The 17,655-nt window shown below is 40.2% G+C and overlaps 1 protein-coding gene across 1 annotated transcript in view; it reads left to right on the top strand.

Moving 5' to 3' along the window:
* Positions 1-17,655, top strand: part of tcirg1b (T cell immune regulator 1, ATPase H+ transporting V0 subunit a3b) — a 33,788-nt gene that overhangs the window by 3,418 nt on the left and 12,715 nt on the right. Inside the window, exons 2-9 of the mRNA XM_084431137.1 lie at positions 1,939-2,058; positions 2,546-2,624; positions 4,811-4,947; positions 6,708-6,803; positions 6,948-7,136; positions 8,233-8,315; positions 9,860-9,953; positions 14,532-14,744. Coding sequence (XP_084287263.1) covers positions 1,942-2,058; positions 2,546-2,624; positions 4,811-4,947; positions 6,708-6,803; positions 6,948-7,136; positions 8,233-8,315; positions 9,860-9,953; positions 14,532-14,744 — 1,008 coding nt within the window. The 5' untranslated portion in view covers positions 1,939-1,941. The remainder of the gene's footprint in view (positions 1-1,938; positions 2,059-2,545; positions 2,625-4,810; positions 4,948-6,707; positions 6,804-6,947; positions 7,137-8,232; positions 8,316-9,859; positions 9,954-14,531; positions 14,745-17,655) is intronic.

Here is a 17,655-nt window from a genome sequence, read left to right as displayed (position 1 = left end):
CTTGTGTCTCAGCTGACGTGTCCAGATGTGTGTCTCAGCTGATGTGTCCGGATGTGTGCTTGTGTCTCAGCTGATGTGTCCAGATGTGTGCTTGTGTCTCAGCTGACGTGTCCAGATGTGTGTCTCAGCTGATGTGTCCGGATGTGTGCTTGTGTCTCAGCTGATGTGTCCAGATGTGTGCTTGTGTCTCAGCTGACGTGTCCAGATGTGTGTCTCAGCTGATGTGTCCGGATGTGTGCTTGTGTCTCAGCTGATGTGTCCAGATGTGAGCTTGTGCTTCAGCTGATGTGTCTAGATGTGTGTCTTAGCTGACGTGTCCGGATGTGTGCTTGTGTCTCAGCTGACGTGTCCAGATGTGTCTCAGCTGACGTGTCCAGATGTGTCTCAGCTGACGTGTCCAGATGTGTGTCTCAGCTGATGTGTCCAGATGTGAGCTTGTGCTTCAGCTGATGTGTCCAGATGTGTGCTTGTGTCTCAGCTGACGTGTCCAGATGTGAGCTTGTGCTTCAGCTGATGTGTCCAGATGTGTGCTTGTGTCTCAGCTGATGTGTCCAGATGTGAGCTTGTGCTTCAGCTGATGTGTCTAGATGTGTGTCTTAGCTGACGTGTCCGGATGTGTGCTTGTGTCTCAGCTGACGTGTCCAGATGTGTCTCAGCTGACGTGTCCAGATGTGTCTCAGCTGACGTGTCCAGATGTGTGTCTCAGCTGACGTGTCCGGATGTGTGCTTGTGTCTCAGCTGACGTGTCCAGATGTGTGCTTGTGTCTCAGCTGACGTGTCCAAATGTGTGCTTGTGTTTCAGCTGATCTGTCGTGATGTGTTTCAGCTGATGTGTCCAGATGTGTGCTTGTGTTTCAGCTGATGTGTCCAGATGTGTGCTTGTGTGTCAGCTGATGTGTCCGGATGTGTGCTTGTGTGTCAGCTGATGTGTCCAGATGTGTGCTTGTGTTTCAGCTGATGTGTCCAGATGTGTGCTTGTGTGTCAGCTGATGTGTCCGGATGTGTGCTTGTGTTTCAGCTGATGTGTCCAGATGTGTGTTTGTGTGTCAGCTGATGTGTCCAGATGTGTGCTTGTGTTTCAGCTGATCTGTCGTGGTGTTTCAGCTGATGTGTCCAGATGTGTTTCAGCTGATATGTCGTGATGTTTCAGCTGATGTGTCCAGATGTGTGTCTCAGCTGATGTGTCCAGATGTGTGCTTGTGTTTCAGCTGATGTGTCCAGATGTGTGCTTGTTTCAGCTGATGTGTCCAGATGTGTGCTTGTGTTTCAGCTGATGTGTCCAGATGTGTGCTTGTGTTTCAGCTGATGTGTCCAGATGTGTGCTTGTGTTTCAGCTGATGTGTCCAGATGTGTGCTTGTGTTTCAGCTGATGTGTCCAGATGTGTGCTTGTGTTTCAGCTGATGTGTCCAGATATGTGCTTGTGTTTCAGCTGATGTGTCCAGATGTGTGTTTGTGTGTCAGCTGATGTGTCCAGATGTGTGCTTGTGTTTCAGCTGATGTGTCCAGATGTGTGCTTGTGTTTCAGCTGATGTGTCCAGATATGTGCTTGTGTTTCAGCTGATGTGTCCAGATGTGTGCTTGTGTTTCAGCTGATCTGTCGTGGTGTTTCAGCTGATGTGTCCAGATGTGTTTCAGCTGATCTGTCGTGATGTTTCAGCTGATGTGTCCAGATGTGTGTCTCAGCTGATGTGTCCAGATGTGTGCCTCAGCTTATGTGTCCAGATATGTGCCTCAGCTGATGTGTCCAGATGTGTGCCTCAGCTGATGTGTCCAGATGTGTGCTTGTGCTTCAGCTGATGTGTCCAGATGTGTGCTTGTGTCTCAGCTGATGTGTCGTGATGTTTCAGCTGATGTGTCCAGATGTGTGCTTGTTTTGCAGCTGATGTGTCCAGATGTGTGTCTCAGCTGACATGTCCAGATGTGTGCTTGTGTTGCAGGTCATGGGCTCTCTGTTTCGCAGTGAAGAGGTCTGTCTGGTGCAGCTCTTTCTCCAGTCCGGATCTGCCTACAACTGCGTCAGTGAACTGGGAGAGCTGGGAATAGTGGAGTTCAGAGACGTGAGGGCATTTCTGCTCGCTTTACTCTGTCGTTCCTAAAGGGGTCGTATGATGCTATTTTAAAAGTTCATTATCTTGTTTACTGGGTGTGATAGAACAGGTTAACATGCTTACATGCTCAAAAAACACGTTATATTTCACATACTGTACATTTTTGCAGCACCTCTATTCCCAGTCTGTCTGAAATGCTCTGATTTCTACAAAATTTGTACATGGGCGGCATTATGTTTGAGGAAGTAACATTTGGACCTGGATCGATGCGTTTTAGTCAGGTCTGGATCAGTGTTCTCTGTTAGATACAATAGCTTTGTAACTTTGCTCATCGTTTACATGCACAAACAGATTTAAGGAGAAAAAACATTAAAAAGCATCATATGAGCCCTTTAAGAAAGCCTGTGCTTCATTTTTCATGTCTTATTAACTGTCTTTACATTACAATGGCTTGCTGATGTCACAAAGAGGATGATGTTTGTAATCTTGATCTCAGCTGAATCCAAATGTCAACGCGTTCCAGAGGAAGTTTGTGAATGAAGTGAGGAGATGCGAGGAGCTGGAGAAAACCTTCGGTGAGTCTGTCACTCAGCTGTCTTCGTTCTGTGAACCGTAGAGCGTGATCTGCGTCTATTGTTCAAGGGTCATCAGTGCACAGAGAACGCTGTCTGTTTCTGGAAACCGTTCATCTAATGCTGCTTCTGCCTTTGAGCAATCTGTTATCAGTGGCGTCTCTCAGGCCACACGGCTGTAAACCAGTGTACCCAATAACTGAATATGCCACTGCGTTCTACAGATGGAGGCGCCGGCACCTGATCTGGTAGCGCTGGAGGAAAATTTTAGTACACAGTTAATTTAATAAAAAATCATTTCATTTAATCATAAAATTATTATTGTTTTGCATTAATAAGTGCAGTTACTAATAATAGTACATGTTTGTTTATTGTAAATTTGACAGTAATGCACTGAGCTTGAATTGAGATGAAGATAAAATTAACTTTTATTAACAACAGTAACAGGCAAAAACCTGATTTTTGTGGGGAAAATGTAAATCTTCCACTCTTATTAAATGTACCATTGTTCCTCTAGTACCACACTGAACTGATCGCCAGCTACACTGATTATAAAAGGAAAGCAAGTTATTTGTTTTCTGTGTAATTCAGTCACAATATGAGGAAAAGTGTTTGGTTTTCATGAGACTTTGACTTCCTACTTTTTTCCTATATTTTAGGGAGTGTAAATGGTTAATAAGTGCTCCTCTGCTGCCATCTACTGGTTATAGAGGTCTTTTTATTATTTTAAAGGGATACTCCACTTTTTTCGGAAATATGCTCATTTTACATCTCCCCCAGAGTTAAACAGTTGAGTTTTACCGTTTTAGAATCCATTCAGCCGAACTCCGGGTCTGACGGTACCACTTTTAGCATAGCTTAGCACAGATCATTGATTCTGACGAGTCCAGTAGCATTTCTTTCAAAATGACCAAAGAGTTTCAATATTTTTCCTATTTAAAACTTGACTCTTCTGTAGTTAAACCGTGTACTAAGATCGACAGAAAATGAAAAGTTGCGATTTTCTAAGCCTGTATGGCTAGGAACTATACTCTCATTCCAGCGTAATAATCAAGGAACTGTGCGGCCGTACCATGAGTGCAGCAGGCGTAATGATATGACGCAGCGCCTGAAAATAGGTCTAATAGGTTAGACAAACTTAGTCCCGGTCACGTTGGAAGAAGTTACCGAGCTGGGGACTATTTTCAGGCGCTGCGTCATATCACTACGCCTGCTGCATCCATTGTACAGCCGCACAGTTCCTTGATTATTACGCTGGAATGAGAGTATAGCTCCTAGTCATATAGGCTTAGAAAATCGCAACTTTTCATTTTCCGTCGATCTTAGTACACGGTTTAACTACAGAAGAGTCAAGTTTTAAATAGGAAAAATATTGAAACTCTTTGGTCATTTTGAAAGAAATGCTACTGGACTCGTCAGAATCAATGATCTGTGCTAAGCTATGCTAAAAGTGGTACCGTCAGACCCGGAGTTCGGCTGAATGGATTCTAAAACGGTAAAACTCATCTGTTTAACTCTGGGGGAGATGTAAAATGAGCTTATTTCTGAAAAAAGTGGAGTATCCCTTTAAAAAGTGCTTGTTTGCCACACTGTTAGTTTTAGTTTAGTTTAGTTTTCCTACAGCTTTAAACTTTTACAAATCATCACATTAAAAATAACATTAAAATTGGATAATATTTAGAGCTTTTAAATTCGAGAAAAAGTGTGAAGTAAAAAGTGCTTGAATTTCACTCTCAAAAGGTTATACTACGAACCCTGAGATGAAAGATGTAATAAAAAACGATTTCTGCCACAATACCATGGTTACAGTTAGCGTTACTACATTAAATCCACGGTGAATGCTGGTGATTTGTGGATTGAAAAACCTTCTTTAACTTTCGTTACTTTAGCTTTGGGTTCTTTCATGGCACAGTGTTTCTCCTGGTTTCCACGTCAGCGCTGTTTGATCTGATGGTTTATGACAGTTCTGCGCTGAATTTGAATGCTTCCCACTAGATCTCGCATTGCATTCATGTTATTAATACTGCGGCGAGTTCAAACGCTTTCTCACTGGATCTCCCAGCGCTGTAGTAGTGATGCTCTACACAGAGTTCAGTGCAGTTTCATATCCTATTACAGAAGTTAAATGGGTTGTGTCTGCAGTTTCATGTTGAGTTACAGGTTATTAAAGGTCTGTTTCTCTGTTGTAGTGTTCCTGGAGCAGGAGATTGTGCGCAGCCTGTCTCAGACGCTGCAGGCCCCGATCCCGATCCCCCCGGCCCCTCAGCCCCGAGAGCTGCTCACCATCGAGGAGGACAGCGAGCGCTTGGCCCGAGAGCTCAGGGAGGTCTGAACTGTGTGTTTAATGTCTGCCTGTGTTTAACAGCAACATGAAAACATGCCTCTTATTATGCTGTTTTAAAGCTTCCTAATTTTGTTTTGGAGTCTGCTACAATACGCTTGCATGCATCAAAAAACACTTTCATGGACCCTGTCGTAAATGAACTTCACACTTCATATGCAATGGTGTACGCGTGTCCGTTAAAACCTAAGATGAACAACACGAACCAAACTCTTCCAGCTGTTCAGCCATTGAAGACCATAGTCTGGCATTACACAAATGAGTGACAAACCTACATAGGTTTAGCCTGAAGTGAGACTGGAATTACTGACGAATTCAGACTTTTTAAAGTCGACATTTATGTGATGAAAGTCAACGTCGACGTCAAGCTTAAAGCGTCATGGCGGAGCATTAAAGTCAACTAGTCTGCGCATCCCCTACTGACGACTCGTTTCAGGCCACCGCAGAATCGCTTTTTTTCTTTTAGGAGACAATAACTTTATTTATCTGAATCTTTGAAACTTTGCTGGCTTGCAGACTTAATTTTTAATTAATTTTAAGTCCTCCTGTCGTCATTCATTTTATCTCTTAAAACTCCCACCAAAATGACATATTTAAACGTTTTTCCTTAAAGAGTGTCTTCATGTCTTAGAATATCTTGAATGTAACTCGACACCCTCGCCTCATTTAGTATGCACGGTTCTATGAATATGCAAATGAGCCCCGCCTCCACTCACTCACTCAGCTCAGAGATCCACTGGTTGACGATCACACGTTGATCTGATTGGTTACAAGGTAGTTTGTGACGTCAGAAACACCAGCGATTTCAAAGCGTGTGTTTGAGACTGTCTTTGGTTCACTGCAGTTTTAAGGAGGAAATACTCAGCAATGCTGTCGACTTATGAACTTACACATGCTTTGTCTTAAAGCATATTAAAACACCACATAGACACATAAACAACACTAAACGCTGGATTTACACCACAGGGGGACTTTAACATATAATTTTTAATTAAATAAATAATACAATCATTTACAATAATTATTAAATAATAATAAAAAAATTGAATTGTAACATTTAATCTTTCTAAACTGTAAATGTTATTGCGGTGCTTCCTGAATCAGTTTAGTTTCATTTTCACTGTGTCATGCTGTACAGTCAAACCAAAGATTATTCAGACACCTTCAACATTTCTCACATTATCACAGTTTATTCACTATAGTTTAGAAAATGGTAATAAAATATGAGCAGAACTCAGTTGATATTTGACTGGTTTTGTCCGTCCTTCTGTTAGACTGTCTCACACATGAATTATGTTGAATATCTGTCAGCTGTTAAATTTAACTACACAATTAGATAATACCAGTTTAGCTCAACCAATCACCAAGCAATGCTTCATTTTGTTCAGTCTGTGGTGTAAAAAGAGCATTAGCAATTAAAGAAAACACACTTCAGCAAAACATGATCAGCTCAAAGTGTCTGAATCATTTTTGGTCCCATTTTACTGGTAGTCTCTGTATGAAAAATATTTGGGTATAATATGTCACAGTTTGCTTTATTTTGCTCTCCTCACTTACATAAATGAACTATAGTGTCCTGCACACACTAGTGAAAAAATTTCACAAATGATATCTGGTGTCTGTATAATTTGACTGTATTTCCCTGTTATTCGTTTCCCCTCTTGAATCCAGCACATCGCTGAGGTGTGTTGATGAAGTGTTGCATCAGTTGTCGTGTGTGTCCTCAAGCGTGGTGTTGTGTGCAGGTGTCCAGGAACAGAGACAGTCTGCGCTCTCAGTTCACTCAGCTGTGTCAGTACCGAGGCGTCCTCAAGCAGACTCATTCGCTCACAGCATCACAGGTGCGTTCTGCTCTTCTCTCACACACTCCCTCGTGTGCTCTGCTCAGTCTGAGTTCCTCATGAGTGTGTGTGTGTGTGTGTGTGTGTGTGTGTGTGTGTGTGTGTGTGTGTGTGTGTGTGTGTGTGTGTGTGTGTGTGTGTCAGGCCCCGCTGGTGTCGTTCGAGCCCGTGGCTCTGGCGGAGAACAGGCAGGACGTCCGGCTCAGCTTCGTGGCCGGTGTGGTCCACCCGTGGAAAGTGCCGGCCTTCGAGAGGCTGCTGTGGCGCGCGTGTCGAGGGTACATCATCGTGGACTTCCATGAGATGGAGGAAAAACTGGAGCATCCCGATTCTGTGAGCCCTCAATCATTAATACATATTATTAGGTTCACCTTGCATGACCCAAGTGAGAATGTATACGTACATACATTCAACCCAACTTATACTGTATAATATGTGATGTGACCCTGGACCACAAAACCAGTCACAAGGGTATTTCTTTTTTACAATTGATATTTATACATCATCTGAAAGCTGAATAAATCAGCTTTCCATTGATGTATGGCTTGTTAGGATAGGACAATATTTGGCTGAGATGCAACTATTGTAAATCTGGAATCTGAGGGTGCAAAAAAATCAAAACATTGAGAAAATCTCCTTTAAAGTTGTTCATTTATTGAATTGATTCATTCGTTGTTCATTTATTGTTCATTTATTGATTGTGCTGCATTCACTCATACAAATATTTTTTTCTATATATTTACGGTAGGAAATGTTCTAAATATATTCATGAAACATGATCTTTACTTAATATCCTAATGCTTTTTGGCATAAAGGAAAAATTTATAATTTTGACCCATACAATGTATAGTTGGCTATTGCCACAGATATACCCGTGCGACTCGAGACTGGTGACGTGATCCAGGGTCACGTATCAGGTTTAATACATTATATGAACATCAGGCCTCGACATTAAGCCTTTTCCTGTGCTTGTCCTTCTGACACGTAAATCGGTCATTCATTTGTCAGAGTAAAAAAATGTGCTTGTCCAAAAAAAAAAAAAAAAAGGATAATTTTTTTTGTATGTGTTGCAAATATAATTTATTCTGAAGCAATATCCTCATCAGAGTTCAGTCAGCTTTTACATATATAAATCTGAATGTTTATGATATTTTAACCTTTATAAAAGGCATTTTTTCACTAGTCATTTTAAATATATGCCCCATATATCATTTTAAATTCTTAAATTTGATCATTAAATTTAATAAGAATAATAAGACTCTACAGGGCTGTTACCAGTCAAATTAAATCATTTACACTGAAAAATTACAACTGCATTAAATAATGTTAAGAGATTGTTTTAAATATTTTTGAATATGCAAATAACTTGTACAGTACAACTTTTTTTTTCTTGTGAAAGTTGATGAGAAATATGATTGATGTTTCCCAGGGCGAGGAGGTGCAGTGGACCGTGTTTTTAATCTCGTTCTGGGGAGACCAGATCGGGCAGAAGGTGAAGAAGATCTGTGATTGGTAGGTGATCGGGATATGGGGGTTTTAGAGAAAGGTCAAAGGTCCTGGAAAACATGGACATAAATCATAGAATTTAAAGAGTCTGATTTCCAGATTTATTGGATCCTAGTATTTTGCCTTTTTAGCAGATCAGTCAAATTTTGAGAGCTTACTAATATGCCACTTGATAGATTAGAAATGGACAATTTTTATTTTTGTCCCCCCATACTTTTAATGAATTTTGAATAAATGTTGTGGTTGCACTTTATTTTACAGTATGTGCACTTACAGTGTATTTACCTAAGAAAGTACTGGTTAATATAATGTAATTTCATGGCTAGGTTAGTACCCAGTTATTTACCCAGTTATTGCAATAACTATAATAAAGGCATAGTATTTACATTGTAACAGGACTGTAAAATAAAGTGCTACAAATATTATAATGTATGTATTGAGTAAATACTGCAATAATATTCAATTTCAGCATTTTTGTGTGTTATCAACTTTATTATTTAGTTTATTTATTAGGGAAGTTAATTTAACACGTTAATGTTTAACACATTTTTTTATGTTCATTTAAAGTTTTATGTTCATTCCGTAAAAGAGATTCACCAAACATTTAAATCCTGCGCGTTCACAGTCAACACAGTTAAATTAAACCGGGCGCAGTTGTTCAGAAGTTCTGATCGGGTTGGATCAAATCTTGAAAATGGGTTGTTAAAAACAAAAAAAGCATTCTGAAACCGGATTAGATCACAAAAGATTACAGTCTTGGTTTTGATCTTGATCAGATCGTCAGTTTGTGTTTGTAAGATTGGGAGATTTCAGGAACAAAAATTAGAGTATAAAGTAGAGGTAGACTTTAGGCTTCATATTTAGCCTTTCAGTACAGTAAAGTTAAAAAAAGAGACATTTTGGTGCCATAAAATAAACAGCTGTCAATATCATATATATAATTTAAGTGTTGTTTGTTTTTTTTAAATCACCATATATAAACAACATTGACACAATCATCAGACGTAGTTTCTAACAACTGCATCCCTTATTGAATGTTTATTTGATTGTTTTTGTTGTGGGTCACATGACCGGCTACAGAAACCCTGAAGGGACATAGTGATGAGTTATGAGATGGGAAGAATGTATTTGAATGCTTTTATGTTCCCTCGAAAAAACTTCGCATTCACCTTCAAAACTTTTAAATATTTGCTAGCAAATGCAAAGTTTCACGGGAAAACACAAACCTTTTATAATTTTTCCCTCATCTCATATTTTCCCCATCACCAAGTCCCTCCTCCGTAAGATGTGATTGTTTAAATGAAAAATAAAAAATGAAGGGGATGTTTGTTTGTTGTTTAATTCTCCTCAAATACAACATCTGGATGAGGGTGATCCAGTCCGATTTTGCTTTGAAAAATCAGCACAAAAGTAAGATGGATTACCTAATCCTGGATAGCAAAACACGGGATTTCCAGTTCTAACTATCCAGATGAAACGTTTTGAACATCTGGGCTCTGGACGGTTGTGTCGTACAGAAATGAATGTGTCTTGTGTTCCACGTACTCCAGCTTCCACACACAAACGTTCCCCTACCCGGAGAACCAGGCCGAGAGGGAGGAGACCCTCAATGGGCTGCGAGGGAGAATCGAGGACATCCGATCCGTGAGTATGATCCCTCACACTCCTCACATCTGGCAGTTATACACACACAGAGTGTATGCACAGATGTCACTTTCCCGCGGGAACACACTCCCTCAGCCGGACTGAGTGGCAGAAGAGCTGATGAGTGACTGGAGTTAACCCTCTGAGGTCGGCAAACGCGCCCCCGCGTTTTGCTGGACTTTTTTTACATTGTAGCACTTTAAACTTAAATTACTCCGTCATTTATGGTCATACAGAAAAAATAAATATAAAAAAAGAATCTGTGATATTTCTACTTTTGTATGTGTCCACTTACAATCAAATCAAAACATTGTGCTTTTGAAACATAAAGAAAATAAACAGGGTGTGCGTTCTGCCTCTCCGTCGCGGTGAACTTTTTTTTCTTGAGCACGTCTATAAACTGAAACAAAACTCAGCGAATACTTGTCACACATTTATGAGCCATATACCTTTGTAAACATTTAAGTGTGTACTTTTAAATGATCGGATTCAAACTGAAAACAAATATTTTCTGTTTAAGTAATTTGTATAAAACCAACAAGATGTCCAGCTTCTCAAACGCTTGCTCATTACAGTTAATTTGGCCACGCCTACTCGCGCAAAAGATATTCACATGCAAATCTCCACATGGAACGCGAACGCGCTCGTTACCTCAAAAACAAAACACTTCATCAGTCTCTGCTTTTCGTCGAGTTTGAAAGACGTGAGTTTACATTGGCTTTACCCCAGAAGAAGAATGCGATTTCAAGACAAGAAAGATAAGGTAAGAAATTCTTACATATTAGTTTGTTATTGTTGCATAAATTTCACATTGCAGTTGAACTGTTGCTAGATATATGGTGAATATTATAATATTTAGACCCGTGTTTACTGTTACTGTGTTTGTGGATATCTGCTCAAACGTAGATATGTATATGGTAGGCCTAACCATAATGTTTTATATTTGAGCGCGATCGCGTTTGAATGTATCATATTTTTGATCGCGATCGCGTTTGAATGCATCATATTTTGGAAAAGCAAAACGCTCCAAACGGCTTCATGTTTTACTATTATCTCATTTCATATCATCATAACGAATGGAAACATTTGAAGTAACATGATAATCAATATATTTTTCTCTAGCTTAGTTGTTACTGAAATCTTTTTGAAAATGTATAGGCTGCTATATTGTTATTATTTTATGCAGCACTGCGCATAGCCTATACCTACAAGGCACAACAAACCTGTGTTCATTATATAATATATTGTTGGAAACATTTGTGTGAGTGTGTGTGTGTATTCTGTGAATTTTAAAAAGCAATTTTAACCAGAAAAATCTCAAATGTATTCCCAAAATCGTGCAGGCCTTTCTCTTGATATCAGTATGTTCACTTTTTTTTTTTTTTTTTTTTTTTTTCAGGGCCCAGATGCCACTGAGTCCTGCTGACTTCAACATTCACAGTACATGTCTCTGTACATGAACATGGTAAAGTGAAAATCAAACACCTTGGAAATGAAAGGTATGTACAATGTTTTTAGGAATGGCACAAAGGTCTCTTTCTTTGGATCATTGTTATCAATAAGTGTTTTTTTTTGTTGTGTATCTTTGGATTATGTTGTAAATAAATCCAAACAATTTTAAAAGCCATTCTTTTTTTAATCTCCTCATTCTTTGTGCAAGGTTGGTCAGAATGATGGGCCCTGATAAGCTCCTAATAGGGCCATTAGGGAGTGTCTTTGTCTTTCTCAGGTGTAAAAAGCCTTACATATTAATGAGATGATCCGCCCCTTCGCATATTGCTTTTTCACACAAAACACGTCGTAAAAATTTTAAATCAATATATTGTCTTCTCTGAATGAGCAGTCAGGGTGATTTTCACATAGTTTTAGAGCAAATATTCTAGGCTACGTCATACAATTTTCAAAAGTCTTGTGAAGAAATAATAAGTATGGGTTTCATGACCTTATTTCAGTGAGAATTTTTTTTTGTATTTTCACAAACCACGCATAAATGTCATTATCTCAAAACTACAAACTTTTACACACATGCTGTTGATATATTATTGTAGCAGAGTTTGTGCTGAATACAGTGTAATTAGACTTTAGCCATGAAAATGTCACAAGTAACAGAAATAAGCACAAATGTCAGAGCATGTCAGAACACCTCCAGGGCCCAGAAAACAGCTCAGACCCCAGAGGGTTAATAGGGGTAACTGAGAAAACACCAGTAAAACAAACCATTATCAGTTTAAACTGAAGGTTGGACTGGATATAGTGTTCCTTACAACTTACCAAAGATCCAGTGATCATGGATATTGACATGCAGCAGGAATCGTGTTTCCTGACATTTATGTGCCCGATTTCGACACCGGGGAAATACATAAAGCAAATTTGCCTGTGAACACTTTATATAAATACAATATTGCTCTAAATCCATGTGGTCACTTATATCAATGTTAATTATATCATCATAACATCAAGCCCTAAAACTTGTATAGTTTTTTGTCAGTGTTTATTTAAAAACATTGAATTATGCAGAATATACAATGGTAAATATTTAATTGATGAGTTGTCAATACAATATCTAAATTATTCAATCCCCATTGCAAATCAGCTTTATTGGCAAAATTTACTTTCAGCTGTTTGCAATGAACAGATCAAACAAAAGTAATTGAAATGGCTCAACACAACAAATGTTTTAAGTGGTTTCCACAAATTTAACTTAAAATGCAACTTTTAATGACTTCTGCAGTTATTATTCAACCCCCTGAATGGACTCCCTCACACCAGCACAAATCTGCAGAACAGGTGTTGTCTCAAGCAGACAAGCACACTTGATGACACTAATCAAGGGCTTCATTAGTTGCATCAGGTGTGCTTGAGCTAGAACACACAAAATATCTGAACTGGCGAGGTTTGTTGAGTGTCATGTTTGACAGCAAGTTAGAAATATGGCTAAGTCAAAAGTTAAGAGAGGATTTCATCGCCCTTCACTAACAAGGAACAGGATACAGAAAGATAGCGAAGGCACTAAATGTTCCTAGAGACACCGTTGGAAGCATAGTTTGCGAGCTCAAAGTTAAAGGAACAGTGGTTACACTACCTGGACAGATAAAGGCAGCTATCTACGGCTACAACCAGACTTCTGAGAAGGCATGTTCAGAAAAACCCTTGAGTGATGCAGAAGACCTGCAGCAAGACTTGCTGGCCACAGGCTCTGAGGTTTCAGCTTGCACAGATGACTCCAATTTGCTCAAAATCATATAAATAAGCCACAGAATTTTTGGGATTCTGTTCTGTGGAGCGATGAAACAAAACTTGAACTTTTCGGTCCTCTTGATCAGGGGTATGGCTGGATTCAGAAGAATGAAGCATCAGCTGTAAAGAACACTGTCTACAGTTCAGCATGTGGAGCTTGTGATGCTCTGCGGCTGATTTATATCCTCTGGCACTGGAAACCTGCAGCGTGAGGAAGGAGAGATGGATTCACTGAAGTATCAGGAAATGCTAGGAGAAAACGTCATGTCGTCAGTGAGGAAGCTGAAGCTTGGGCGTCATTGGACCTTCCAACAGAATAGAAGAATAGAATAGAATGAGGCATTTATATAGCGCTTTCATATGTACTATACATACATACATGTACTGTTATTTCATAACAGGACAATGATTCCAAGCATACCTCAAATCCCACCCAGGCTTTGTTTCAGAAGAAGTCCTGGAAGATTCTACGGTGGCCGTCACAGTCACCTGACTTGAACCCCATAGATAATCACTGGTGGGATTTGAAGGTGGCAGTTGCATCACGCAAACCCAAGAATATTCCTGACCTGGAGGCCGTTGCTCATGAGGAATGGGGAATGAGAAGCTGGTGTCTGGTTATACATCTCATCTGCAGCAGGTCATAGCAGCAAAAGGCTGTTCTACTCAGTACTAAAGATGCTTGCCATGAAGGGGTTGAATAATTTTGAGACTGCAGAAGTCATTAAAAGTAGCTTTTTCAGTTAAATATGGGGAAACCATTTTCATTGAGCTATTTCAATTACTGTTGTTTGATTTGTTCATTGCAAACATCTGAAAGTCTGTAAATTTTGTCAATAAACCTGATTTGCAATGAGGGTTGAATAATTTCGATTGCAACTGTAGGGTTTGATTTCACCCCTAAATGCAGCTTATTGACATAAAATGATAACTGCAAATCTGCCTTTCTCTGCCTAGATCCAGTTGTTTCTGTGAATTACAGCGATCCATTTGCTTCTCTGTTCTGTAGCTTTCGTCAGTCTGTAAAAATATACCCCAGATTTCTTGTCAAATATATTTATACAGTCAATCTCAAAGCTCTTTTCCCGTTTGAGATGCGTTTTGTGTGTTTTTCACGGCTGAAAACAAATGCTGCCGCTCAGTGTTTCTGCCACTCAGTGATTCTGCCACTCAGTGTGTGTAACCGCACAACTCCGGCCGACGGTGACGTCACATGCATAACCTCTACACTGAGGTACAGTCGCTCAGTAGATCGATTTGTCCGAATCCAAAGTGAAGTGATCTATAAAGAAGCGTGAAGCGTGTGTTTGCTGATGTGTGTGTGTGTGTGTGTGTGAGCAGGTGATGGGCGAGACGGAGCAGTACCTGCAGCAGCTGCTGGCCCGAGCGCTGGTCCGGCTGCCCGAGTGGATGGTTCAGGTGCAGAAGTGCAAGGCTGTGCAGACGGTGCTGAACCTCTGCAGTCCCTCCGTCACCGACAAGTGTCTGATCGCAGAGGCCTGGTGTCCCGTCAGCCAGCTAACCGCCCTGCAGAGCGCCCTGAGGGAGGGAGGGGTGAGCAATCTCACACACACACACACACACTCTCTCACACACACACTACAGACACACTTATGGCACATGTGTCAGAGTACCCACGCATCCTGGAAATCCTGGAATATTAATGACCAATTATCCAGTCCTGGAAAACACATGAAAAGTGAAAGAAAACAGAAATTGTCCTAACAAACCCATGTTATGTCCCCGCATACTATGTGTCATTTAACGTCTATGTCTATGCCTTTGAAATGAACCCCAATCATCTTAAGAAAAGGAAAAACTCATAACCCTTCTCAAGTGCCTGGATTTAAGTGCTGGAGCACGATGATTAACTCCTCCAGTTCCTGGCCAAAATAACAAACTAAAATAAACGTTGATGTTAAAGGATCCTATCCTTTGGGGTTGTAAATCAGTAAGCAGGTGTTAATTGTTTGTGAAGTTGTGTTTTGTAAGTAGTGTAGTGTGTATAAAATCTCTTATTTCGCACCGTATCTCCCATTCTCGGTTTTATCAATATGTCTCGTATTGAGAATAATTTACAACCATCTCTAATCAATGTCAATGGGATTGATTCCTGAAATGGAAATAATTAATCATCACTCCTTTTAACAATCTTTAAAGCTAATGGATGAACAGTGCTCAATCTCAGGCCATAAGCCATCATAATTTTGTTCATTCACTAAGCAAGGTTTAACTTGTGACCAATGATACCATGTACCTGTTCCTACCCCTTCCCTTTAAGGCAAACACTTGTATCAGTTGTTAAGAGTATCTCATATGGTCCCTCCCACCTAGGCTCTAAACCTTTCCTAGCAATACGTTTGACCATATCAAAACTGCCTAACTCTGGAATGTGTGGATATCAGTAGTGGTGTGTTTTTCATCCCATTGCTGTTGAGCTTCTCACACTTTCCTGTTATTTTCTTTAGTAGCTTTGTCCAGCATTGTGAGATGGCGTCGTAACTTCTCTTGGAGGAAAGTGGAATCTCCTCCTGTTCCCGCAGCTGGAGGAGCGTCAGGAGGTAGAGCCATTGCTATTCCAGTCATCAGTTCAAAAGGGGTTCATCCTGTTACTCTGTTTGGTGTTGCTCTCAAGTTCCACAGAATAGCAGGTTTAAGCCAACTTAAGCCTGTCTGCAGAATTTTTCACGTAAGAGCTGTTTTCAACGATCGGTTCATCCTCTCTACCATTCCTGAACTTTGTGGATGATACGGGATGTGGAATTTCTGTTTAATCCCCATCAATTTCATTGCTTACTTCATCAGTTTTCCAGTGAAGTGAGTTCCATTGTCAGAATCAGGTTCATATGGAAGACCCCAGCAAGGAAGAACTTCTTCCACCATTACTCGTGCTGCCGCTTCAGCAGAGCAAGTTCTCGTTGGGAATGATTCCACCCACCTAGTACATTTATTTATTTATTAACATATCTTTATTGCGAGGACATCTGTCCATGATTACGAGGATGTATTGGTACCCTCCACTGGGTGATAAAGGTCCTATGAAATCGATTTGAAGATGTGTCCATGGACCTGTTGGTCTGGGTGCATGTTACATTCGCACCTTTACAGGTTTTCCCACATTTGCTTTCATGCAGATCAAGCATCTCCTACAGTAATCATCAATGTCTCTCATCATTCGTGGCCATCACCACGTCTCGCTGATTTGAGCTTTCATTGCTTTAGCTCCAGCATGCACTTCTCCATGATACAGCTGCATTAGTTCTCTTCTTGTTCCGATAGGCATCACCACTTGTCCTGTTGGAATTCTCCAGATACCTTGATCATCTTCATTCGCTCCCACATACACTGTTCTTTCTCTTCATCTGTCTCCGTTTGATATGACAGAAGATGGAGCTCAGGATTATCTTTCCTGTTTTCCTTTACTGAGGTAACAGGAGTAGGAGGGAGTAGAGCTGCTTCTCTAGCTGCTGCATCTGCTGCCGTGCTTCCTTGACTTTCCTAGGACTTGTCACGGCTGCTTCTCTGGGTAAGTGACTTTGCTGAACAAGGATTTGAGAGTGGAAATAATCAGAGACACATCCCTTAACCCTTCAACAATGAGGCTGGAACCACATGAGGGAACACCACATCAGTGTGAAAAACAAGTCGAAGAAGAAAGTCTTGGTCCTGTTAATCCAATCCCTCTTGAAAATCCAGATAAAGAGTTATGGGTCGATGGATCCAGTTTTTGTGTTGATGGTTAACGACATACTGGATGGGCTGTAGTGGAAGCTGATGGGATGACTACCTTGCCCTGTGGAAAAGACGTGGACTTATCACTAGCAGTGGGAGGGAAATACAACATGCTTCCATAATTCGTCCATAAAGGCTGATTTCTAAAGTACTTCTTCCTGCCTCTGTGTTAATGCTCATGGGTAGCCTAAATGGGTTCCATTCAGACCTTAACATTAAGTATTTTACTCTTATGTGTCAACAAGATTCAACAAGACATTTTCACCCGGCTATACCCAATGTTTAGATCTGTTGTGGTATTCATGCAAGTTAGCACATACGTAATTAGATTATGCACCGTTTGTCCATGTTAACAAACAATTAAAAAAAACTTGTAATACATTTTTTGTTTGTCTTGATGTAAGTAATGAACTCAGTAATTTTCATGGTGATGTCTAAAGGTAAAATTTTTACCCAATTCACGTGAGAAAAATAATGAATAGGCGTATGAATAGGATATATTTGGGTCTTTTTCTGAACTTTCCCCTAATGGGATTCTTCTGGGCTTTTTTTTCCTTAGGACATATTGAGGATACAAAATCAGTTGAGTTTGCATCTGTTGCAATTTGTTCAAGGTTGACCACCATTTTGGCTTAAAATGACTGGACTAAATGTAGGCACGCAGCAAGCGCTCTCATATTGTAAGTGAGATGCTGGCGCGACCACAACATTGTCCAACATCAAATGACAAACG

This window comes from Rutilus rutilus (genome assembly GCF_951802725.1).
Source record: "Rutilus rutilus genome assembly, chromosome: 14".
NCBI classification, from domain to species: domain Eukaryota; kingdom Metazoa; phylum Chordata; class Actinopteri; order Cypriniformes; family Leuciscidae; genus Rutilus; species Rutilus rutilus.
Note: the sequence above shows the minus strand (reverse complement) of the source record. Positions and strands in the feature narration are given on the sequence as shown.